At 30.9% G+C, this 27,514-nt stretch overlaps 1 protein-coding gene across 2 annotated transcripts; it reads left to right on the top strand.

Moving 5' to 3' along the window:
• LOC143083704 (uncharacterized) lies at positions 1-25,364 on the top strand. 2 transcript variants are annotated; one of them, XM_076259997.1, is made up of 4 exons: positions 1-304; positions 12,698-12,889; positions 23,219-23,313; positions 24,857-25,364. In XM_076259997.1, the coding sequence occupies exons 2-4, from the start codon at positions 12,723-12,725 to the stop codon at positions 25,177-25,179; spliced, it is 585 nt and encodes a 194-aa protein (XP_076116112.1). In that variant the 5' UTR covers positions 1-304; positions 12,698-12,722; the 3' UTR covers positions 25,180-25,364. The 2 variants fall into 2 exon arrangements, with proteins under 2 accessions (XP_076116112.1, XP_076116115.1); XM_076260000.1 differs by lacking the exon at positions 1-304 and adding an exon at positions 5,993-6,074.
• The last annotated feature ends 2,150 nt before the right edge of the window (positions 25,365-27,514 follow it).

Below are 27,514 nucleotides of genomic sequence, written 5' to 3' on the forward strand. Positions count from 1 at the left end.
TTCGGACAAGTGTTCAATGTGACTTTTGTATTTCGTAGGTATCGATTTTTCCATCGTAAAAATCACATGGCACTTAGATTTAATCGCTTGTCGCTAGTACGTACGTATTACTTTTTGTTTCCGGTGAAATGAGCCATCGACAGTAGGTGTCTCCCTCTAGAACATTATTGACTTTTGAATGATTGAATTTCAAAACTATTCTGACACTGAAATGAAACACGGAAAGTCAATCACAGCAGAATTCAAATAACTTTCTTCCATAATGTTGGATTGACTAGGGATCAAAAAATGATTATCAAATAAGGTAAGGAAAGTGTGTAATGCGATCTGTAGATTTAATGTTTAAGTTCCAAAAAAAAATAAAACTTCAATATGTTAATCTTGTTGAATATGAAATTTAATCTACTTTGAGATATTGTATTCTTTATTTCATATTTATATGAGACTATAAGATTAATTAAAAAAATATTATTAATAATGATAATCATAATAAAACACACAACTTAAATTGAAATCTTAATAAAAAGAACATCAGTGTAGACAGCAGAGCCACGACATAAAATCCAAGTAACTTGTGTTTGAAAATTTTCGATTTCTATATCATGATACATATTTTTCAGAGAAATTACAGCTTAGTTTAACAAACATACATTGTGTTCAGAAATATATTTTATGTTAAGATATTTCTTAATATTAATTATATGTTCGGAGAGAACTTGAAAGTTTATGAGGAACATACTAATTAATCAAAAAATCTCCAAATGGAGCTTTCAAGAACACTTGCGTATAATTATATATTCATTATATAAAAAATGATATTTAAACAATTTATTACCGTAAACAAAAATAAAGGAAAATAAATTCAACAAAAATCTTATTGTTCCTGTATATTGCAACTAAATTTATGTATAAATGATACATGTATATCTTATTTAGGAATATATATTATATATAGATATAAAAATAACGTATAGTCTTACGATTCTGTTGTGAGCGAACGATAAAATTCATAAATTGATAATCTCACAGTTCATTTTACTTCCTGTTCGATGTCTAGTATGCCATAACTACATTTTTTGGTATATCGACTTCAATGAATATATAATACTTATCATATAACCATACATATTTAATTGATGATGATTCATTGTGGGAAATTTTTTATAATTTTTTTATTTGTACTCGGTTATACAAATTGAAGTGGTTTTGGCAGCCGAGTGGTCTAAAAAGTCGAGCAACTGTATCACTGGTCTGTGGCTGTGATTTCGTTTCCCGCACGTGGCACATTCGTCACCAATTTGAATCGACTAGGATTGTAAGCTTTTGTAACATGACGTTTGCGCTTTCTACATAGGACACTTACGCTTTATCTACACTACATTTGAGATATCATGGTTACGAGTTTAAAAAATCATTTAATATTTAAAAAAAAAATCATTCATAAATTTATTTACAACTAAAAACTTACATCTTTCTCAAAAATGTTTGTCATTTGAAAACGGCAACACTTCAAAAGGCTGGACGCAGATTAATTTATAATATTCCTTTTTATAGAAGCTTAATTCATTCACACATGACATCAGGTTTCGGTCTTATAAATCGTGCTTAAATAAACTATGATGATACAGGGATTTTCTTTTCAAAATAATAGGCGAATCTTAAAATCCACGAATTGTATAAAGGTGCTCCAAGGATTTAGTGCATTAAGAGAGCCTTATTAAAAATTGGTGTAATCTAAATGAGTTCCTCTCTCTAAACAAAGATATTATAAATATTATTCTTATTATTACAGACTTTTTTTCAGCAAAATCGTAATGACTTTTATGGTGCTTGTATCTATAAAAATATCAAACAGGAACACGAAAAAAACTTTGTTTTCTAAAATTTTGTAGTAATAATATATATAATATCTTTATTACCAAAGTCTTTATAAACTATAATAGGTATACCTGAATTATTAAACATAATAATTGAAAAATAAATCCCGTATGAATATAACTGTTTTGAATTTCAGCAGCACAACATTCTTGTAAACTGAACGTACCGCAGCCACTGACAGTGATTACAGTGATTTGCATGTAGTTCGAACATTTTTATAAAAGTAACCTGTGATAATTGTAATTTTAATAATTCAGTAAAACTGCACCTCTCAAAGAGTTCATCGAACTTAAAATAGATTTTGACAATACTATCATATTTCTTTAGAATCACGCCTCCTTCTGCTTCATTTTATTTTTTCGAACTTTTTTCCGCATGATGATTAATCTTCTAATGGATATGGTGAGATTTTACATCTCCCTCAGGATAAGCCGACTTTTTAAGACAATTTCAATAATCTTTAAATTAAACCCTTTTTTATTACTCTTACACAATGAATTGCATCAAACTGTCTGGACCATTTGTTGCTCGTTGTTGTCGTAGTTTAAACGTCTATTTTATTTTTCGGAGGAGTTGGTAGTAGGAAGTTGGTGTGGTTTTATACATGCACTGTCTACTATATATGTATCTTTCAGTGAATTTCGAAAGGATAGATAGCAAATTCGACATGATGTCATTGATTTGAATTTATCACACATATAAGAAATGAACATAATTATACAAACTATATATAGCAACAATAAATCCCTCAAATCGGTTCTTGTTTTATAAAAATAGGAAGATTTGGTATGATTGCCGATGTACCAACGTTCCACAAGAGACCAACATGACGTAAAAGTTAGTTTGCTAAGGCTAAAGTTGATATTTTACTGGTTCAACATTGTCAATTTTCCACAAGAGACGACTGACGTAAAACTTAGTTTGCTAAGGCTAAACTTGATTTTTAACTGGTTCAACATTGTCAATTTTCCACAAGAGACCGACTGACGTAAAAGTTAATTTGCTAAGGCTAAACTTGATTTTTAACTGGTTCAACATTGTCGTATTTTAACCTGCTTTCAGCCATTTCAAATAAAATTGATAACATTGAACACAGAAAGATGAGCCACGCACTTCTGATACTTTTTTTTTTGCTCTTGTTATTTAATGTCTTAAAAGCAATAAAATAATATTGTTAAACTGTAATGAAATGTTTCCTTTATAATTATCATCCTTTTCATTTCATTCATTTATTTCATTCCCTTGTGAGTCATTATACATTTATAAAAATAACTCAATTTGCAATTTATAACTAATATAAAAATTCTCAGATCTAAACATTTTCAAAAGATTCATTTTGATTAAATACATGATATTATCGATATTTAAAACCATCATTGTTGTAACAGCTTTCTCGTCGTAAAAATAATCGGAAAAAATAGAAAAGTATTACCATAAAAATCAAAACCATAGCAAATGACATAATACAGCGCACTTAATAACTGAACATTTAATTTTCTTAATTTAAGTAATCGAGAACCGAGTCTTAACGTGATTAGCAAAAGTTACTTGAATCAAAATAGTATGTGGGAAAGGGGGGGAGGGGGTGGGGGTGTTAAACTTCAATATCTAGGTTCATAATACGGGTTGTATATGATCGTTTATATGATATATATGAAGATGTGGTATGAGTGCCAATGAGACACTCTCCATCCAAGTCACAATTTATAAAAGTAAACCATTATAGGTCGAAGTACGGTCTTCAACACTGAGCCTAGTAGGTTCACCCCGAGCAGAAAGCTACGTATAAAGGGCCCCAACAATTACTAGTGTAAAACCATTCAAACGGTAAAACAACTGTTAGTATGGATAATTTATAAAAATATAATACTTGTCCTAGACAATTGGTATTTTATTTATACGTTACTATCATAGTACTTTTAGATCTGTATTTTGTGTCTTTTGTTAGTTGTTTTGAATTGATACTATATACATAATGTATAAGATCTGACGAGTCAAACTTTTTACAACTGATTTGTACTGTGTGTTCTAGTGCTGTGACGGTAACTCAATTTTCCAAAATTAATGTTAATTTATGTACATTGTATATGCAATGAAATAGAGCGATCACAGGTATTAAACATTGACGCTTTCTTTAAATGCATGTCTGGTACAATTGTTTTTCTTTTAAGGTTTTCTCTCTTGAATTTCTCTTATTTTTTATATTTCCATTTCATAGGTTAATATACAGCTTGAGTTTTGCTCATTGTTGGCTTGCTTAAACATTAAGTCATTCATATTTTGTGAAAAAAAGTCGAAAACAAAACGTCTATAATTCACCAATTTCATACAAGAACAATATTAGTTAAGATCAAATATGTGACAATAAAGATCATAATTGAAGACCTGATATAATTTATACATATAATCTGCTATGTGGCACATCTATCCCACCACAATATACAGGTATACTCTCCTGACATAAGTCAGAAGCCTGTTACAGTAACGCAGTGGTTGTCGTTTGTTGCTGCCTGTCATATTTGTTTTCGTTGATTATTTTACGATTAATCATCCCATTTGTTTTTCTTTTTTGGTTTAAAATTATTTACATTTTGTTATTACGGGATCTGCTAAAGCGGACAATACTGTATAGATTTTGACCATAGCAATAGACCGTACGTTGACCGGCAGTTGCTTTAAACCGCGTCATTAGTATTCTGACGGCAATGTTACCACATAAATAAGGCCGTTAGTTTTCTAGTTTGAATTGTTTTACATTTGTCATTTCGTGGTCTTTTATAGCTGACTATGCGGTACGGGGTTTGCTCATTGCTGAAGGCCGTACGGTGACCTATAGTTGTTAATTTTTGTGTCATTTTGGTCTCTTGTGGAGAGTTGTCTCATTGGCAATCATACCACATCTTCTTTTTTCATACACACATATGGTATGACATATCCTTATTGTATAATGATGATAAAATTTCTCGAAGAATGTAACCCTTTATTGCAAACGGATTTATACTGTATCTGTTTTGTTGATCAAAGGGACAAACAAATGAATATATGTACATGTTTGTCTCCTTTCGTTCGTACAGCGTGGGACCAGTATATCAAACTAAAGTAGTTTTGCAAATTTCCCTTTACATCAAAAAAATATATTATAAATATTGTCTCGTGCAATTTCCCATCAAATATATTCTGATTATATACTTAAAGTTTCTAATTCATTTATAATAGAGAAATGATCTACTATGTTATTCTAGTAAGTATGTTATTATCCTCTCACGATACTTAAAAATTTTCAAATTTTAGTATTTCGGGATTATTTATAATCAAGGTATATAGTATATTATGTTAGAATTTATAACACAAAATTCATTCAAATTGGAAACAGTGACTTGTACAGAAATTGCATATTTTATAAAATATTTTTAAACGATTTTACGTAATATGTTAAAATGGACAAAGACAAATGATTTTAAATATGCATTAGGAAGTCAACGTTTAAACAGATGACATTTCCCATTATCTCAAATAAGATATCGGTATCATGCGTATCGCTCACAAAGTCAGTATTTAGTACTGCTGGTTGACTATCAGTTACCGAAGGTACCAACCCATCAGCATACAGTATACCGTTTGGACACGCATAATTTAAATGATCTATAGTTTTGTCAGAATAGTTCGATGTTATAAATATTCCTTATGCTAAAATTAAGGCCTCAACTCTCTAGGAAAGGTTATCAAATACGGTTTTGGTTGGTATCACTATGTGTTCCCTTTTCTTTAACGTTTTCTATTTTGGGACTGTCCAGAGTTTTGTTTTCGAGACTTAATTTTTAATTTGTTTTAGCGGATACTTTTTTCAAACATTCCAAACTGGTATCAGACGTTTTTACTTCATTGTACTGAATAGATACTGCTGGTGGAGAACTACATGTATCAGTTCAGTCATTTTATTGTTGCATTTTGCTTGTATATATTGTATGTATATTCCAGTTGATTAAACATATTTTTGATCTTAACTGAATGAAAAATCACGATGGACATTTGATTTTACTTTTCATTGTTTTTTATTGAGGAAAACTTTCTTGTGAAATTGCACTGAATATACTCAAATGTCAAGAACATGTAGAACGGTTCAGAAGAGAGTCTAGTAAAGTATATCTATTTAGAATTATATCTATTTCCAGTCCCTTTACCAGTATCTGTTACATGTAAGTAAAAGACTTATCATTAACAATAAGCAATAGATGCACAGTTGAACAATAAAACTTTTTTAAAACGACGAACTGAAAAGTTTAAACCAACATTGTAACACCAAAGATTTTGACCATTAAAAGTGTTTGCCTGTCAATTTCGGAAAATTACATGTCTTAAAGTCATTTGTTTTTCTTTCAATCCCTCAATTAATTTAGTTCGTGACATCATGGACATGCAAATTTTCAGAGTGATGAATTTCTTTAATGATATACTATGCATTTCACGAAAATCAGGCAACCGTTATAAAAGTTTCAACTGCCAATTAGAAGATAGAAAATTGAAAGTTCGAGGTTCGACGATACGGGCAAAATGAACAAGAATATCTTGATAGTGATTCATAAAAAAACCTATATTTGATTATGATGATAGATATGACTATCGTGTTTACATAAACCAAAGCTTCAAGTAACGCGAGAATTCACAGCATCTAAGATATTTTCAATAACTATTATTAAAAATTGTACTTGATGTGACATAAGATGATGTAATGAAATTTACATTCGCAATCGATTAATCTGTAAATCAATTACTAATTTGTAAGAACAAATATTTGTATAAGGACTTTATATGAGAGATTGAATTTTCAAAGGAACACAGATAGAACGATTTTAATTTTCTAGTTCAAGACCTTCATGAGGCTGTAATAGTTTACTTTAGGTTTATAATGAGAAGATTTTAGTTAATGAATTTTCAATAAACTGATATTTTTCGCTATTTCAATACATTTATTTAATCACAATTCTTTGGTTATTTGGCTTAACCACCTTTTTTCAAGAATATTTACTGCTTCTGACAGCTTTCTGTCGTTACGAAAATTCCACATCGAATACTCTTACACACACACACAAGTTTATTTGCAAAGTTAAAAAAAATGTGTATACTTAAATTCGATAGCGAGTAGATAGTTGAATTTTAAACAGAATAGTATGGTTTGTATCGAAGAGATTGGCTAACAACTATTTTGAAGATACATTTCCTCTCAATAATTACATTAGATGTATGTTTCATTATAATACTTTATTCCGATTGGCTATAACTGCACATCCCGTGTTATTCCTTAAGCAATTGCATTACTCAATAAAACTTATCATTCATGATAACACGTGGTCCCACAATAAAGTGCACAGGTGAATTAAATAAAACAATTACATTATAAAATTCGTGTTTTCGTGATCATAGCTAAAAAATGTAATTATAAGTATTGAATGCTTCTTTTTGTAACTTCATAGGGTTGTAAAAGCGTTGACCGTGTGCACATTTTTAGAATGTAGCGCTTCCGCGCTTCATATTAAATGTACTTCGGTCAACGCTTTTAAAACCCAATGAAGTTACAAAAAGAAGCATTCAATTCTTAAATATACCCTCGGACATTCATGATCAATAGTTCAAAGGTGAGTTTAATATAGGAGATACGTAATTCAGTGGTCGTTAGTTGCAGATAGCTATACTTGTTTTTCGTTTATTTTTTTGCCATAAATCATTTCTTTAATTTTCCCAGTTTGAATTGTTGTTTCATATTTTGTCATGGGGGTGCCTTTTATGACTGACTATACTGTATGGGCTTAACTCATTGTTGAAGGTCACATGGTGACCTATAGTTGCTTACATTCACATAATTTGAACTCTGGTGGCGAGTTGTCTCATTGGCAATTATGCTACATCTCTTTATCTTTAAATTACATTAGTTTACCGACAATCTTCTGTCGAGATAAAAAAATATTGTTTTGTTTCTTGCACTTTTCACCAAGAAAATTGCAAAAGAGATATGACTTATCACACTTGTAGTTTAAAGATAAATACATTTGTGCAGCATATCGATTAAAAAAATTGGGGGGGGGGGGGGGAGGAGTGAATAAAAAATCAAATGATCTTTTTCTTTTTTATTTTGATTTATTTTCAATTTCAAAGGTAATTACATCATTCGGTTTCTTTTGAGTTTGCAATTAGTAGCGTCCAGGCTAAGAACGTGTGACGGATTGTAGAGTTCTGGTTTTTCAGTATTTGCAGGATATGTGATTTTTTGCAATTAGATTAAATAGCAGCATCAAATCCGATTGTATTACTAAACGACTTAAACTATACCAATGGCAAATCAAAATAAACAAATGTATCACATTCAGAAGTTAATTTCGTCTTTGTTAGTTATGTCATACTAGTAGTTTATATTCATCACTCTCTCCAAATTGCATTTGTCAAATGTAGAGTGCATGTAAAATTAGATGAAATTTCCATTCTAAACATTTACAATCCAGTTTATTACTTGTGCTAGATTAACCAAAAGATCGACCGTAAAACAGATTTTGATCATTTATAGAAATGAGATCTGAGTATTTTGGTGTCATTTTGAAGTCGAAAATCAAATGTCAATTTTACAATGTAGGGCTTGTTATTAAAACTGCCATATCCAATGTCATTGATTACGCCATCAAAGTGTAATTCGATTGAAAATAGTGGAAAACAATTTATCATATTAAGGTCATGAACAAGTACAATAATACATGTATATCAAACTTGATAAATGTTTTACGGTGGCTTGGCCTGAAGGAAGGAGAAAGATCTGGCCCCTGTATTAAAATAAAAGAAGAAACTGTATGTATATAACAAGTTATCAAAGGTACCAGGATTATAATTTAATACGCCAGACCCGCGTTTCGTCTACATAAGACTCATCAGTGACGCTCAGATCAAAAAAGTTATGCGGAAGCCAAACAAGTACAAAGTTGAAGAGCATTGAGGACCATTGTTTTAATTGTCAATAAAAATTCGAAAAAATTGACGTAAAAATATATGAATAAAAGATATTTGGCTTATATTTCGGTACACGAGACACTCGTTTCTATTACGTAAGAATTGTCAGTGGCGCCCATATAGACAATAGGAAGGCAATATTTAATACGGAGTTAAAAAGCATTATAAACCAGAAATTCAGTGATACAAAAAAAAAACCTTTGGATCGGCAAACCTAAAAGTAAAATCGTACATACATTTCCTAAAAGTATTTGTAATCAATTTTTTTTTATAAATTCTTATCTAATTGTCCCATGTACAATTACCGCCACCATCACCATTATCAAAATCACCACCGACATCACTGTTGGCACAATCAATGCTGCCGTCACCATTATCATCACCCCATTGCCATCACCACAACTACCCTTTCTTCTCCACTTCTTTCCAGTAAAACCTTAAATTCTCTTAAAAAAAGGCATACAAAAGATTTGACGTCTACATTTTTCAACCAATGTGCACGTGGTATATGTTTAAAAATTAATCTAGACTGAGTATTATAGTATATCAACTAGATTTTCTTTTACTTTAAATTTTATTGTTATCTTCATTACCAGTATCCATTGTTCCTGCTTGTGCGAAGTGAATTTTTATAAATTGTTATTTACATTCTTAATAGATGATTGATTCATATATACCAGGAACACGCAAGACGTCGTTTCGAAATAATTGTTCCATAGACCACGGTACATATTGTATGTACTTAAGAAACTTTTAATAATAATGAAGCTGTCTTTGTTTTTTTTTTTTAAATTGCACTCCACAACACGAAAGTGAATCAATCATATAAGATTATATGCATTTCAAAAATTATCTCTAATATCAGAAAATGTTCTTCTAGATACTAAAAAGCGTTGTAGCTTTTAAAAAAGCAGAAACATGATAACTGCGTGTAGACAGACGATGAAATCAACACAGAAGGAAACTTAACTCTTGCGGAAGTGAAATAAAAATCGCAATATTCTGAATAAACACGATATATTAAAAGTTTAAAATGATATACATTTAATAGAAAAACTATCTCTTCGACTGTTTTACTGAGGCACCCCGGGTTGCCGAAAAAAGATAATTAAATAAGAAATTTGTCTGTTAATGTCAGATACTTCTTTGACTAAAAAATGTCGATAAATAAAATGACGAAAATAAATGAGCAAATAACATTTAAATAACGTTTTACGGAACAACATTTATTTTTTACGAGTCTAGACTTGGAATCATCTTGACATAAACTATTAAAGATCTGCTAGCTAAGTCAAATAAATTTCATGAAGATTAAAGAAAGACAACTCTAAATGAACTAACGAGTTTCTAGACTGGAAATAAGAAACTAATTTATGGTGGGCTTCATGTACTTTTTGTACAGTCACATTTCAGTCTCTTTTATTTTATCTTGACCAACGGAGAAATCCGAAATATTCGAAAGGTACATTGAACTCACAATAAGTAAGATATGCTGCAACAATTTGAAGAAAACTGGGTCATGTCCTTCAAACCCCGACAAGCGTAGAGTACTGCGCACCATAAACATATGCACATCATGTGACCCGACCTACAGCATATGGAACACCCCTAGCTACGATAAAAGGCAAAGAACTTTGGTCTTAATATCAGTTCTAACCGCAGCTTATTTTCCACATTTAGAAGGTACGGCCCATATGAAATGTCTCGCATTACAAACAGCTGCAAAATATATAAAATAACTCCCAACTACGGTAAAAAATCAAAGGACTTTGGTCTTCATATCAGTTTAAACCGCAGCTGGGTTCTACATTTAGACAGCTTCGCCCATGTGAAATGTTTCTTCATCATACATATTTATGCTCAACTCGCTTTTCCATAGTGATTGCCAGCTTTCATAAAAAGTTTTCTGAAAGCTTTCAGTTTTGATTTCTACATCTTTATGTAAAGAAATGGGTTGAATATTACTTTACTTTTGATTTAATTGTGTTAAAAATTGATTTTGCAGACAAATGTAGAGTTTTAGCATCAAGTAGAATTCATGTTTAAAACATTTATGTTCTCTAAGTTGATTAAAGATGTCGAAACGTGTTTGAATGCACTTTTCATTTGTAAATCATGCGACTTTATGAGTTATATTTCTGCAGGTGATTTGTTTTAAGTAAAATTATCACTTTTATTACAGATATGAGTTACTATAATTAAGTTTTCATTGTAAATTGAGACTAATTGATGGCACTTCAAGAAAAACAGGTATTGAATCTCAATAAAATGTTCTTCCAAGACTGATCGATCAATTTCAGTTTCATTTTTTCCGACAAACATTAACAATTCAAACATTTTTGTAAGAGATATTGCAATTTGAAACTTGAAATCTCAATTAAAAGTCTGGAGAATTACAACAAGGAAATATTGGTAATAAAAAAACTTCCAACAATTTCCTTGATATGAATGAATTATTAATTCTTAAAACTATCTGAGGAAGTAAATGTACTGTTTGTACTATAGACGTAAAAGACTATTTTGTTTTAACCATTAGTTTGACTGATTGTTAAGATTTTATATAGCATTTTAAATTCAAAGATTTATTACAATACAAATGATATCTATTTATGAATAATTGATTGCTGCAAGAACTGTTTTATCGATCATAAGACGTCATACCATACCTCTGATAAATAAAGTGTCAGAAACGGCATTGTGATTGTCAGAATGTGAACATTATCTGTTTTAACTTCATTTCCTGGATAAGAAAGGCTTTTTGTTAAAATCTACCGGTGCGTCAACTTTTCGTGGGAATTATCGCATATTTTTTTTTTTAATTAACTTGTATTACGAAACTAAACATCTCTATGTAAAACAGTCAATTTACATTTGAACCAGTTCTAATTTTTAATGTTATATATATGAATTTATGAGTATTCTACAAATCAAAATCGCCGAATATCAGTCACAGGTCACACTATTAAACTTTTTGCATGTAGACGTAGCAAACAAGCGAAAAAGCTTCGCATTATGTCGATCTGCTGATATTTTACGATTTTTATAACCAGTAAACCCGATAATTGATTTATCTTACGATTTCTGATCGTTTACCCTTCATTAGGCAGTACTAAAGTGACGAAAATAAGATTGTTAACATTTCCTCAAACATTGTGACGCAACTGATAACTTTTGCTAAGACATTATGATGTACCAAAGCCGCGACACGACCTAACGTCAACCACTTAACCAAAGGATCCTGACAGGGTCATAAAGAATGTTGCTGAGTTAAACATGTTTCAATGTGTCAACTTCAGTCTCCTAATCTGGGATAGTTATGTATCGGCAGAACAAAAGAACAAACTTTAAAAACCCGCTGAAAAGGGCTTTTAAAAATTATCAGATCGATATAAGATTGATGTGCTAGCTGGACCTTTCGCGTTAATAAACAAGTCCTTCTGTGTATGTGATTTGGTTGAGTTACACACCAGTAAAATCCTTTAAACTTCATAGTTATATAATTAGTACAGTATCTTTATACATGTTATGTATCATGATGGTAAAATTGTATAATATTCCAAATATCCTCATCTTATTACTGTAAATTCAGAAATTATTGCAAATTTTCAAGAATTGACAAAAATGCGGGTTTAATTACAGCGATTTCGAAAAAAAAATGTATACAGGTTCATATTTCAGTTATCAGAATGCGAGCTCTTATCATTGCGATATTCACCCAGTCGCATTATTCGATCGATTTTTTTTTGAATTTACAGTATTCATTTATTCGTCATAAAAAAAGAGTACATGAAACGCGAGTAAAAAATAATGTTCTTTTCTTTCTTTTCAGACAAAAGTCAAAATGCTTCTCTGCTATGGCAACGACTAACTGTAGCTATACTGATAGCAGCAATAACTACCAAGTACTGATATGTGCGTCAAATGAATTTTGCTGTACTGGTTCCTCGTTAAATACTTGTTCGTCTACAATATGTTCAACATCCGACACGAGCAGCAGTAGTTCTAGCATTTCACCGACTTTGTAAGTTTTAATAAAACATATTATTTAATATGAAGGTTTGAAATTAACTTTTGTCGATGTTTGTTATATTTGAAATTAGACTGCATCTAAAACAGATTACATTGTAATGTTTCACAATTTGAATTTTTGATTAGAATGCCCTTTAGTTGGAACTTTTTGCAGAAAAATATATTGGAATTTAACGAATCAATAAAATTTACGTTCCAGGAAAAAGTTATTTTTTATCAGTATGTTAAAAAAAAACCACATAATCGACAAATCTTTACTGAAAATATCTAATTGTATCTTTGAGTGCTAACCCTCTTCTTTCACATTTTAATATCAACAAGATCTAGTAATTTTATTTTTTACTTCATTCTGCCGGTGATTTTTTTAAGTCAAATTCAACACATCAAGTATTTTCAACTGATTTGTACATCATTATGTTGTTCTGTACAACCATTGTCCAAGGACAAGAGGACATTTGATTACTTACAAATATATTTCAAGCCGCCTTTTGTTCCTTTCTAAAGTTCGAAGCCTGTATTTCAGCGGTTATCGTTTGTTGATGTCTGCTGTCTCGGGACTGTAAGAGTCTTGGTTGTGTAGAGGCTATGTACTTGCAGGAAAGACACACTTGCGTTTCGTTTATTGTTTTTATCATATAGAAAGCAGTTGGTTTTCTCTTTTGAATTATTCGAAAAAGCATAGGGATAAAACTAAATCTTACATTCTTGAGACAACGTTTGACCTTGCTTGAAAGGGATAAGGAGTTAACGTCAATGAGACGGAATCACAAGAACACAAAAGCAAGTTTAGTTTCAAAACCATTCCTCTCTTTCGTTTTTTTACCATTAATTTGTAAAATACTTTTAAAACTCATTCTATAAAAATCAAGATTATAAATAAATGTACTATAAATGATGATTTATTAAAGCTTGTTCTTGAATTGTTTAATATGGTTTTGCTAGCACTGGCAACATATGCAGATTAATTTCCTTTTCTGCTTAACAAACACTAATTCCATTTTAATTCCAAGTGTCACAAAATATTGAAAACGTAATATGAACTGGACTTGTTGTCTAACATCAATAGAACTCTGTGTGTGTTGTTATCTTGAACGCTGAAATAAGCGGGCGATAAATTGACGAGATAATTAAGAGAAGCTTATTTCTAAGCAATCTAAATAAAATAAAGCGAACTGATTTAATTTTGATAATTCTTGTAGATTTGATGGAATGAAATATTCTAATCAAATTCATTGATGATATATTGTAACTGCATGCAATCTTGCACATATAGAAAATCGATTAAAATTAAAATTTTCAGCCTCAGAGTCTTCTTTTCAATTAGAAAAACGTTTTATTTCATATCTTAACTTTAATATCTTTAAAAGTACAGGGAAATCCGATTTGAGTGCTAAGATTGTCACTGTAATAATGCAAACATTAAAATTAAAACGTTCACAAATCTCGATTTCCCTTTAAAAAGAATAGATAGGGAGGAGTAGAAAGAACAAAATTAATGCATATAACATGTTTATATATGTATATGTTCATATATATTATACATTAAACAAAGAAATGTTTTAAAATAGCGTTTTCTTTGTAGATATTTCAACTTTGTCACACAACTGAAACAATCTCTCTTTCATTTTTTTTTGTGACTGAGAACATGCATCAAGTCATATTTTCAAAGCAATGGTCAATCTTCATACATTTTTGCACTATAGAACAAGTTGCTTTCTTTAAAAAAAGAAAAGCAATACATGAACCTAAGACCGCTGACTGCCGGGTCACCAAAAGATTGTTGCTGAATTTGTGTTTACTTTTGAATTGAAATAATTGACTGTGAATATAAGAAGCCAGTTGAAAGTATATATTTACAGCTTCTATTTGAATAGTTATTTTAAAGCTCGACTATTTTATTTATTACTTGGGAATGTACATAATTTTTCCGATTATAACCCTTTGGCAAATACTAATTTCTACTAACCGGATGACTTATGCAAATTACACAAACCTACTCAGTTTGCTTTATAATGTGGAATTCTGGATGCATTTATTTTATCTATCATATCTTTATATTTTGTTTCCTACATGAATGCCTTTATATTCTCAACTCGTATTTGAAGTTGTCTTTACTCATGATAGATGTTGTATGCGGTGAAACCTGTGGCATGGAATTGATTGGGACCTCTTATGAAGAGACTTATTTTGGTCTCATAAAACATCTCAAATTTTAAGGATTTCCTGATTTTACTTAAATCAATTCAAACATTCTACAGGGAAACTTAGTTTTGCCGAAGAATTTCTTAATTCAGAAGTTTATGAATACCTGTACACACTTTCAAAACAACCAATTTATATAAAAAGGAATGTAGATATAAAAAGATACCAGAATTAAAATAATGTACGTCAGACACGAGTTCAGTAGATACAAAAAAAGCATCAGTGACGCTCGAATGAAAAAAGTTAAAAGGCTAAATACATTACAAAGTTAAGGAATCTATTCCTTGGGTAGACAATCCTTAGCTTTTCGAAAAGGTCAAAGTTTAAAATGGGACAGTGACTCAAAAAAGAAACAAAAGAGAAAAACTCGAAGTCAGAATACCGTTAGAAATGATGACCGTGCTTGAAAGTCACATGTGAAGCTCTTTCTGCCGTGTCCTGAATTTAGATAACAAAAACGGAAATAAGCTTTCACGAGTGAATTTAATAGTATTGCATGCAAGTAGTATCTTAACGCACGAAATAGTAAATAGAAAGCATCTCACTGATATTCAGGAAAAGAATACGCATTTGCATCATCACATATCTTAATCTAATAGTTGAATTCGATTGTCAAACGGCCTACATTAAATGTTTTGACTCCGGATTCATTGACATTTTATCCGGAATTTTTGAGAACGCAAACCGATAGTGTGCTTTTGAAATGTGATCTATAATGTGAATGAATCAAGAGGTGTAGGATAGTTGGTCAACACAATGAATACAATTTTCAAAACCGTACCATATAGTACAAATACGTAGATGCTATACGGTTAAACTATTAAAACAAACAAACAAAAATTGAATTTAAATTTTATAAAAAACTAACGTTCCTGTTAGTATTTTTTTTCAAATTCTTTTGAATATAATTATATTATATCAATAAACACGAACGTCAAGTATTTACGGATGGACAGTTTATTTATCGAATGAATCTACTTTTAAATTCTAAAATTCCACTATGTGAATATATTAATATACAAAATATAAGCAAAGACTTCTAAAATCCATACTAAAACGGTATAAAATAATCAACATTATGGTTGTAATTAAATTTTGTTGTGATTATTGTAAATTATTTTTACGGTTGTTGTGAGTTGCAAGGATTTAAAATCATGCTTTATGAATTGAAAACACACAAGTACTTTTATTCACGATCGTTTAAAATTTAAATATTTACTAAATTTATCTTACTTTCCGTTTTATGGATATATTACAATACAAAAAATAGATAATTATATAATAATTACTCATAAAACCTAAATACTAAAATGGTATGAAATAATTAACGTAGAAATATAATGATAATTGTTTATAAACATTTTTTTTTGTAGGATGCAAGAATTAGATTTAATTTTTATGTTTTCTTTACAAATGAATATTTAAAAATACCAAAGCAGAGTATCTTGTAATATAAAATACTTATTTCTTAATTGCAACTCTGAAAATATTCTGATTTCAATCATTGTTAGTTTCTTCAGAAACATAAATACAGCATATATTTTGTATACATTTCTTTGATTCCGATTGAATTAGATACTTTTGATAAGAATATTATCTTTCTGTTTTCCGATCTAATATTAATATTTTAACCAGAATCTTCTCTCCCGTAAGTCTATGATGAAATACACACTCAGTATCCCGTGGTTATTCTTCAAACATAATTAGTTCACATGTTATCGAGACAACATACGCTACCACGTTATAATTGACCCAGATACACACAGTGTACAGTGGTCGTTTTAAAACAAATATAATTGCGTCTTCAAGGGCCATCAAGGGACCATATCAAAGACGTAGATAACAACATGTTAAGACCTGTATAAATGACCGAAAACTTTCGAGACGTTCCGAGAATTTTATTCTGACTTCCGGCCGAGAGATATCGAGTGGCCCATAGACACATCCAAAACTCGCCAATATATAAGCATGAACCCCTCAGGGGGTTCATGCAAAAATAATGCTGTTTGGATCTCATAATTGAAATGTAAAGAGCATCACTTCATTCGATCATGGTTCATTCTTAGTTAGTTTAAACATATTTTATTGTCCAAAACTCATTCTTTAGTTAGTTAATAAATATATTTTTAGTTTCTATACGTCGAAGGGCAATTATTTCAAGCATGTTAATGGCGGTCTTTCGAAGTTGTAACATAAAAAGAAATTGGTAAAAAACACTGCTCTTAAATATTGAACTTGTCTGTAACATTATGTTCATGCTCATAATACTGGATTTCTAAAGCACACCACAAAAAAAAAAAAAAAAAAAAAAAAAAAAAAAAAAAAAAAAAAAACTTATAAGATAACCAATAGTAATAGATAAAGGAAATAAAACCTTTTTTTGTAAACAGATGGTTCATAAATGATCATCAGAGTTCTAATGTTTAAATAAATTATGCTCTATGGTCGGGATGCTGTCATTTTGAAAAATTCCCCATTCCATTCTCAATTTTATACATGTACATGTATTAAATATTGATGGATTGCCTGTCAGTTGCTGACTGAGATACATAAATTGGACAGCATATTATCCTTATAAGTATCGCCTTTTTTGTATTATATCGATAGACCGACCGGCTGTTGATAAGAATAACATAATACTGAAAAGCAAAAATAAGGTCGTCAAGGCATCCTTTAAACACGTTTTGGTAGTTTAAGGCTATATTTAAGATATCCATGTAATTCTAACGCCGAGGTTGGAAAATTAAATGTAATACCCAATTACATGTTATAGTACCAACCAACGAAGCGCTGAATTTTCAGAACAATTTCTTTTTTATATCGAAAAGTGTTATTTCAATGCAAAATACTCATTATAAGTCTATTGAAACTTTTGCATATGCCGATGAGCGTGAAATTAGTGAAAACAGTTAATATTATGATTTATTGTATTACACATTATCAAATATTAAATTGCTCTTTCAAGCTCATTTGTGTCACTCTACAAAGAAATCTCCTATTTAGGGAATATGTGTGATGTTGCTGAATAGCATTTCTATGACATGCAACGCACGTACGCTTTTAATTCATTTAGTTATCGCAGAATATACAAAATTTGAAGAATCGACCAATATCCTTAAAGAGCAAAAGTTCCGCTTTATTCAATTTACATAAGACTGTCCAATATTATGAAAATTAATTTGGAATATGAACGAAGTTTGAATTCGATTCATTAATTTATTGCAGTGTACCGTCAAGGGAGTAAATAAATCGAGACTGTAACATATTGACATTAATTTGATTTCTTCCTTTTGAAATTAATTTTAAGTGCATCGTAATGGAATTTGACAAACAGTACTATATATTATCAGTTATGGTCGTTAACGGAATAAAGTCAAACATTATCTTTTGGTCAAGATACTAAAGTGATATTTAAAATTATAAGTCGAAAACAAAATGACAATGCAATGAAAAGAAAAGAAAACACATTCAAAAGACAAATAGCAGTATTCAAAACACCACATAGAAAACTAACGAATGAGCAATTAAGGGTAAGCAAATCCTACTTAGCATGTGGCGCCCGTCGTGTTGTTCATGTAAGATCAAACCACGTGACAAGTCAAATTCGGTGGGTGACATGCTTATAATTAAATTTTATAAAATAAGATATTCTGTTATCACCTTAAGTAAAATCATTTGACAGAAAAACAAATTCCGAATTCGAAATAGTACCTAACTTCTGAATTAGTTAGATTTTTCATAGTTATAGTTTATCAACTCAGTCAGTCATTAATGATATCATCTCTGATTGTCAGTGTGTTCGCACTTACATATCAATTTAGTTCATAAATAGTACAATGTGCACAAATGATGACATTAAGTCTCCATGCACTATACGCGATTCTGTTCCTTTTTTGTCAAAACATGCTGAATGTATTCTGTTTTTTAAATACAAGACGGAAGGCTTTCTAGATGGCGGGAAAATTTGCACTCTTCCATAATGAGGCGATAAATTGACGAGATAATTAAGAGAAGCTTATTTCTAAGCAATCTAAATAAAATAAAGCGAACTGATTTAATTTTGATAATTCTTTTAGATTTGATGGAATCAAATATTCTAATCAAATTCATCGATGATATATGGTAACTGCATGCAATCTTGCACATATAGAAAATCGATTAAAATTAAAATTTTCAGCCTCAGAGTCTTCTTTTCAATTAGAAAAAAACGTTTTATTTCATATCTTAACTTTAATATCCCAAAAAGTACAGGGAAATCCGATTTGAGTGCTTAAATTGTCACTGTGATAATAGATATAGGAAGATGTGGTGTGAGTGCCAATGAGACAACTCTCCATACAAATAACAATTTAAAAAGTAAACCATTATAGGTTAAAGTACGGCCTTCAACACGGAGCCTTAGCTCACACCGAACAACAAGCTATAAAGGGCCCCAAAATTACTAGTGTAAAACCATTCAAACGGGAAAACCAACGGTCTAATCTATATTAACAAAACGAGAAACGAGAAACACGTATATATTACATAAACAAACGACAACTACTGTACATCAGATTCCTGACTTAGGACAGGTGCAAACATTTGCAGCGGGATTAAACGTTTTAATGGATCCAAACCTTCTCCCTTTTTCTGAAACAATAGCATAACATCACAACAAAGAAAAACATACGATAAAATATCAATTGGCAGACTTAACTCAATCAAAAAACGTATGATTAAACAATGAACGAATAAATTTGATCTGCGATATCTGAATACAAATGCACAGTTAATTAAATATTAGAGACAAACATTCATGACCAAAAAGCTAACAAACAAATTCAAAAACAGGACATGACTGAGAAATATTTAACCAATCAATGTTCACTTTAGAAAAAAACCGGTTTTTTTATAATCTTGAAGTTTATACAAATGTTGTAAGAATAAGTGAAGATATTACAAATAATCAAAATGCAAACATTAAAATTAAAACGTTCACAAATCTGGCTTTAACTGCCTTAAAGACTAGACAAAGAGTATAAAGTACAAATGCATACTAACATGTTCATATATGTATACATGAATGTCCAAATATATTATACATTAAGCAAAGAAATGTTTTGAAATAGCATTTTCTTTATAGATATTTCAACTTTGTTAAACAAGTGAAACATTCTTTCATTCATTTTTTGTGAAGTACATGCATCAAGTCATATTTTTAAAGCAATGGTCAATCTTCATACATTACTGCATGATAAATAATTAATGCTGTTTTGATCTCATAATTGAAATGAAACGAATATCACTTCAATCTATGGTTCATTCTTAGTTGAATAGATTTATATTTTAGTTGCTAAACGTCGAAGGGCAAATATTTCAAGTATGTTTATGACGGTCTTTCGAAGTTGTGACATAAAAAGAAATTGGAAAAGAACACTGCTATTAAATATGGAACGAACTTGTGACGTCTATAACGATATTTGCATGCTTCTCATAATACTGGATTTCGTATGGACACCGCAAAAAGAAAAACATAGAACTTTTAAGGTTTAACCAATATTAATAGATTAAGGAAATAAATCCTTGTTTTGTTTACAGATGGCTTATAAATGGTCACAAGAAAAACAGAAAAACTTAAAAGGTTTAAACAATGTTAAAAGATTAAAGAAATAAATCTTTTTTTTTTGTATACATATGGCTTTTAAATGGTCATCAGAGTTCTAATCATTTAAATAAATTATTTATTAAATATTGATGGATTGCCTGTCAGTTGATGACTGAGAGACATACAAAGGGCATCATATTATCCAACATAAGCAACACGACGGGTGCCACATGTGGTGCAGGATCTGCTTATCATCACCTTAGATCACCCCCAGTTTTTGGTGGGGTTCGTGTCGCGTAGTCTTTTGTTTTCTATGTGTGTCTTTCTGTACTATTGTTTGTCTGCTTGTCTTTTTATTTTTATCCATGGCGTTGTCAGTTTATTTTCTATCTATGGGTTTGACCCTCCCTCTGGTATCTTTCGTCCCTCTTTTATAGGTATTGACTTGTTTGTATAATATCGATAGACTCGACCGGCTGTTGACAAACATAACATAATACTGAAAAGCGAAAATAAGGTCGTCAAGACATGCAATCATAGACACCCTTTAAAGACGTTTTGGAAGTTTAAGACTATATTGAAGATATTCGTGTAATTCTAACGCCGAGGTTGGAAAACCCAACCACATGTTATAGTACCAACCGACGAAGCGCTGAATTTTTCAGAACAATTTTATTTTTTTTTATAATGAAAAGTGTTATTTCAATGCAAAATACTCATAATAAGTCTATTGAAATTCTGCATATGCCGATGAGCGTGAAATTAGTGAAAACAGTTAATATGATTTATTGTATTACACATTATCAGATATTAAATTGCTCTTTCAAGCTCATTTGTGTCACTTCACAAAGAAATCTCCTATTTTGCAATATGTGTGACGTTGCTGAATAGCATTTCTATGACATGCAACGCACGTACGCTTTTAATTCATTTAGTTATCGCAGAATATACAAAATTTGAAGAATCGACCAATATCCTTAAAGAGGAAAAGTTCCGCTTTATTCAATTTACATAAGACTGTCCAATATTATGAAAATTAATTTGGAATATGAACGAAGTTTGAATTCGATTCATTAATTTTTTGCAGTGTAACGTCAAGGGAGGAAATACATCGAGACTGTAACATATTGACATTAATTTGATTTCTTCCTTTTAAAATCAATTTTAAGTGCATCGTAATGGAATTTGACATACATTACTATATATTATCAGTTATGATCGTTAACGGAATGAAGTCAAACATTATCTTTTGGTCAAGATACTAAACAGATATTCAAAATTATCAGTCGAAAACAAAATGACAATGCAATGAAAAGAAAAAAAAAACATTCAAAAGACAAATATCAGTATTCAAAACACAACATAGAAAACTAACGAATGAGCAAGTAAGGGTAAGCAAATGCTATTTAGCATGTGGCGCCCGTCGTGTTGTTCATGCAAGTTCAAACCACGTGATAAGTCAAATTCGGTTGGTGACATGCTTATAATTAAATTTTATAAGATAAGACATCTGTTATTACCTTAATTAAAATTACTTGACAGAAAAACAAATTTCGAATTCGAAATAGTACCTAACTTCTGAATTAGTTAGATTTTTAACAGTTATATTTTATCAACTCAGTCAGTCATTAATGATATCATCTCTGATTGTCAGTGTGTTCGCACTTACATATCAATTTAGTTCAGAAATAGTACAATGTGCACAAATGATGACATTAAGTCTCCATCCACTATACGCGATTCTGTTCCTTTTTTGTCAAAACATGCTGAATGTATTCTGTTTTTTAAATACAAGACGGAAGGCTTTCTAGATGGCGGGAAAATTTGCACTCTTCCATAATGAAGGCATTACATTTGTTATCGCATTTTTTACCGGACGTGAAAGAGCCTTACAGACGGCCAATTATAATAGTATTTGTCATAACATGTATTTCAGAATTGATTAGCTAATATTAAAATGAGAGTTGTGTTATCCACCATGCATGCATTTTTCATGAAAACGAGACGAAGGTGTATTATAATCGCATTTACTATGCATGTCCTATACTGGGCAACTGGATGTTCCATTAAACGAAAGTTGCTAGTGTTTCGCATTCATCAAGGTTTTGTATTTGTCTGAGCTTATTATTTCAAAAGAAAGACTAAATCAAATGATTTCAAGTTATATACGTTAAACTAATGGCGAATGAAAACAAAACATCATAAGTTTCGTGTGTCTGAAGTGTTTCCAGGAATGGTAAAATGTTAAGAGCTTAATTTCATTACCAAAAGGAAACTTAAAAAGAAAATTCATTTAAGGTCAACTTTCAACCTTAAACCTTGTTGACTGTAAAACTCGAATCACTGTTGCACATAATTTAGAGTAAATATAGATGGTGGAATAACATGGACATCCATGAATTTTTTCACGTAAACGCGTTTGATAAAATGTCTTACTCACTAAGAAAAAGACAAGAGAAAACTCTTTCAATTCTTTATCATTGATCAATGTGTTTTTATATATATAATCGCTGTTTATAATCTTGTTTATTACAGATTTTGGAGTATACTTGGTGGACTATTTGGAGCAGGAATATTACTTATTTTCTTAATGTACATCATTTGCAAGTTCAAGTCACCAAACAGTTGCTGTAAGTAATGGTATATTACTACTGTAATTCATTTGACATATCTGGCATTTTTAGTTTAAGATATGAAAGCTTTTCACTTTTCGTAATTGATTTTTACATGCTATATATTTAATAGTTATCCCACAATGACGCGGTGTGTCAGTGTAAGATCACCCCGATGGCCGGAGGCCAGAGGGTGATCTAACACTGACACACCAAGTCCGAGTGGGATAACTATTTTACATCCCAGCTGTTTTAGATTAGACGAAAAACCATTTACAATTCATAAAATCTAGTTAAGAACGCCACACAACCATTATAATATACTTTATACATTAATATATGATTTATACCCTTTTTGACCCCCGAACACGATGAGTAGATATCAATTAAACAATGTCAACTGGCCCCACTGGCCAATCGGTCCAACCTATATCGCCACTTTATGAAAACAATCGCCCAACTGTTGAAAAAGTGTAAAATCAAACTGAACAATCACTGACAACTCAATTATCAACGAAAAGGGTTTAAACCCCACTGAATAACAACTCGCTCCACTTATAAAAATATCTTGCTTCCTTTAAGTATTTTAAATTACTGACAGTTTGTATCCAGTCGTCATGGTGTAGTGGTTGTGTCTTGGCTTGATATGCTAAAGGTCTTGAGTTCGAATCCCAGCATATACACTGGATTTTTTGATAGATAGTCTTTTCCGTATAATTGTATATTTAATTATAAGTTTTATAGTAGATTTGACATTCCCGCCAAAATGTTACAGAACAAAGGAAAGCATGCAAAACAAAGAAACTCAAACTGGGGTGATCTGGTACGGGTGATCCGGCTCAGATCACCCCTATTAGAACAAAGGAGCTGGGATGTAATTGTATTTATTTGAACACCAAAGATGAGTATCGTCATAAAGTACGTCTGTCACACTGAGTTATTAGCTTGGTGTCTTTGTTGTGTTTTAACGTCGTAACTGTTTTGAAAATACTTTGTCAATTAGTAATCAATTCTTCTATGAAATGATTTTCAATATTTTCCGAGATCTGATTAACAATATAATCCGTGCTCTGAATTTCAAAACCATTCGCATAGGAGTTTCTAACCTCTCTCTATAGTAAAGAAGGATCTAACGAAAACAAAACCGAATTTAAGTTTCTTATCAACAGAAAGTCTAGACTATCGAGCAGACTATACCCTTAACGACTAACAATTCTGAACCACCATTGTTGAATGACCGTTCATGTATCAACAGTTGTACTGATAATAAATAAATCACTCTCGATGAATTACAATTTATAAACCATCATAGGACTTTGACAATTTAAGAATCAGCAGAGGTATTAAACATTAATGAATCACTATCGCGATCGATTGTTGACGTGCAATTCTTTAAACACACTTGTTAACTGACAATTCATGAATTAGGAGAGATACTTTCCCGGTGATTTATACATTTATCTATATCTGCTTAGCTAATTCAGAATTTGGTGTATTTTTGCACTTATTAACGAAAAGACAATTTAAACTCCTTTTGATAAACACGTTTTCCTTATTTCAGTATCAGATGAACATGTACACGATGCTGAAATGTTCGAAGAAGAACGACATGAAATTAACACTGTCACTCATCAACAATCTCGTCATCAACCAAGATTTTATATAAGACGTGAAAGTTTTTGGAAAATAACCAGACGCAAATCTTCGAATTCGAATATAGTTTGCAAACAGTGTGAACAAACTCGTGAAAGAAATCAGGACAAAAACAACAAAACGAGGAAGGATGATGTTGAAATGAAAAACAACATTGTTATCATTAAAAACGTTGCCAACCAGAAATGTTCAAAAACGAAAACTGTATTAGCTCTTCCGGATGTTGGATGAACATCTTTCTCAAAGGTTAACGACAATGCATTCGTTGTCATGACATATTTGAAGATGAAACTACAACACAACAAGTGTTTTGATATCCCTAAAAAGTCGGGCTCATATGTATAGTTCAAGTTTTCTTATAACTTGTTATGAATTTTTTATTGATATATGAATAAAAATACATGTTTTTTTTTAAATGGACAAATAGCTAGAATAACTGAAGCCCTACTCTCCTAAATAGGTACCTCCTTTTAATAATTTCGCTGCATAGAAATCGATGTACGATGGAAACATACATGAGTATTAAACAAACAAAAAAATGATCTGAACGTCCCTAGTTAGTCTTGTATGGACGAGACGCGCTTTTGGCATATTAAGTTAGAAACCTGGTACCTTTCGATAGCTATTATGCGTGTTTCTCTGTCCTATATGTTCTCCCATTTGTTTGTATTGTAGTCCTGTCATGTAATGTCATTTTAATGTTATATTTAACATTGACATAAAAGCAGGAGGTTTGGCTAGCCACAAAACCAGGTTTAACCTACCATTGTTTTCTAAAAAAAGTCAGGAAAATGGCAATTGTTACCGTTAAGGTAGTTTCTGTAAGTGTTTCGTTGTCGTTTTTGTCTATTTGTGTATTCCTCTGTCCTGTATGTTCTTCCATTAATTTGTATTGTAATCCTGTGATGTAATTTTGTCATTTAAGTGTTATATTTAACATTGCCATATAAGCGGGAGGTTTGGCTAGCCACATAACCAGGTTCAACCCACCATTTTTTTTTCTTACAATGTCCTGTAACAAGTCAGGAATATGGCCATTGTTACATTGTAGTTTGTTTTTATGTGTGTTTCATTTTAGTGTTGTGTTGTTGTGTCGTAGTTCTCCTCTTATATTTGATGTATTTCCCTCAGTTTAAGCTTGTAACCAGGATTTATTTGCTATCAATCGATTTATGAATTTCGAATAGCCGTATTCTACTTTTGCCTTTATTTACAACATCAAATCCACAGAAAGTAAACAGTACGTAAACATACTAAGCCAAATCTTCATCTTACTTTTTATAATATCATCATAATTATAAAAATGATTACCTGACATTTTCAAGGAGGTTTTAGTAAGAACAAATATTAACAACAAGAAGCAAACTCTAAGATAAATCCAAAAAGGGGAGGTCAATAGAAACTTACAAAATTAAACGGTAGAGTTTGTCGTGCAACAAACAGAACAAATTGAAAGCAATTGTCATATTCCGGCGGAATTAGTACGGGGATTTTCCAGTGTTATTTTTAACATTCCCCTTAGCTCGTTATCTTTGTTATTTTACTTTTTAAATCTAGCTAAATAAACTCATCACAGATACCAGGACTAAATTTTGTATATACGCCAGAAGCAAGCATTCAACGCAATATTCAGCAGAGGAACCTGTCTTAATGTGTTATAATAAAAGTTTATCAACATTTCAGTTTTATTATTATCCCTATAAAGTAATAAAATCATATTAAAACTATATTCAATAGAAAGTTCTGAAAAGATAAACATTTCCAAAGTTTCAAATGTAAAAAAAAACTTTTTCTTGAAGAATTTTAAAAAATCGAAAATCTAGCCACTATGTCAATTCCTTAGGTGAAGCATGTTGTATAAATACTGAATGTGCATTTATAATACAAAACTAACATATTTATAAGATACAAACTATAAGTTCATACAAATGGCTAAATCAGTGGGGTGTTTTCGCAAACATGATGATATTAAAATTTTTTTCGGAAAGCATTCCCTATGTCTAGCCATTAAGTCTAAGGGCGTCATTTTGACGTTTCTGCACAGTGGCGTCTATTATACAAATACACACTATTTACGAACTGTTCAGGCAGTTAAAATGATGCCGGGAAATGTTCATTCCAAAACAGTCTGCTGAATCAAAATAACACTCAGATTAGAAAAACACACACACATAAGGAATAAACCCTTTATAGACATAGGGGAAAAGGGGGAATGGCCCGAGGGATAATTTCTTATGGACAAATAGAATCATTAATCATTAATCGATTTTAAAAAAAAATCCGGGTTACAAACTTACACTGAGGGAAATAAATCAAATACAAGAGGAAAACAACGAAACAACAGAAATACAAAAGAGTAACAAAAAACCAAACGACAATGCAACACACACAGAAACGAACTATAAGATAACAATTGCCCTTTCCTGACTATAAAACCTCCAACTTCTATGCCATTTGTGCCATTAATATTTGTTTATATATATATATATATATAATTAAATTTCAAAATGCTCTTAAAGTCCTTTTATTCTCTACATTTTTCTCCAACCGGTTTCACATCTTTGTG

The sequence above is a fragment of the Mytilus galloprovincialis genome, chromosome 1, assembly GCF_965363235.1.
Source record: "Mytilus galloprovincialis chromosome 1, xbMytGall1.hap1.1, whole genome shotgun sequence".
Taxonomy (NCBI): Eukaryota; Metazoa; Mollusca; class Bivalvia; order Mytilida; family Mytilidae; genus Mytilus; species Mytilus galloprovincialis.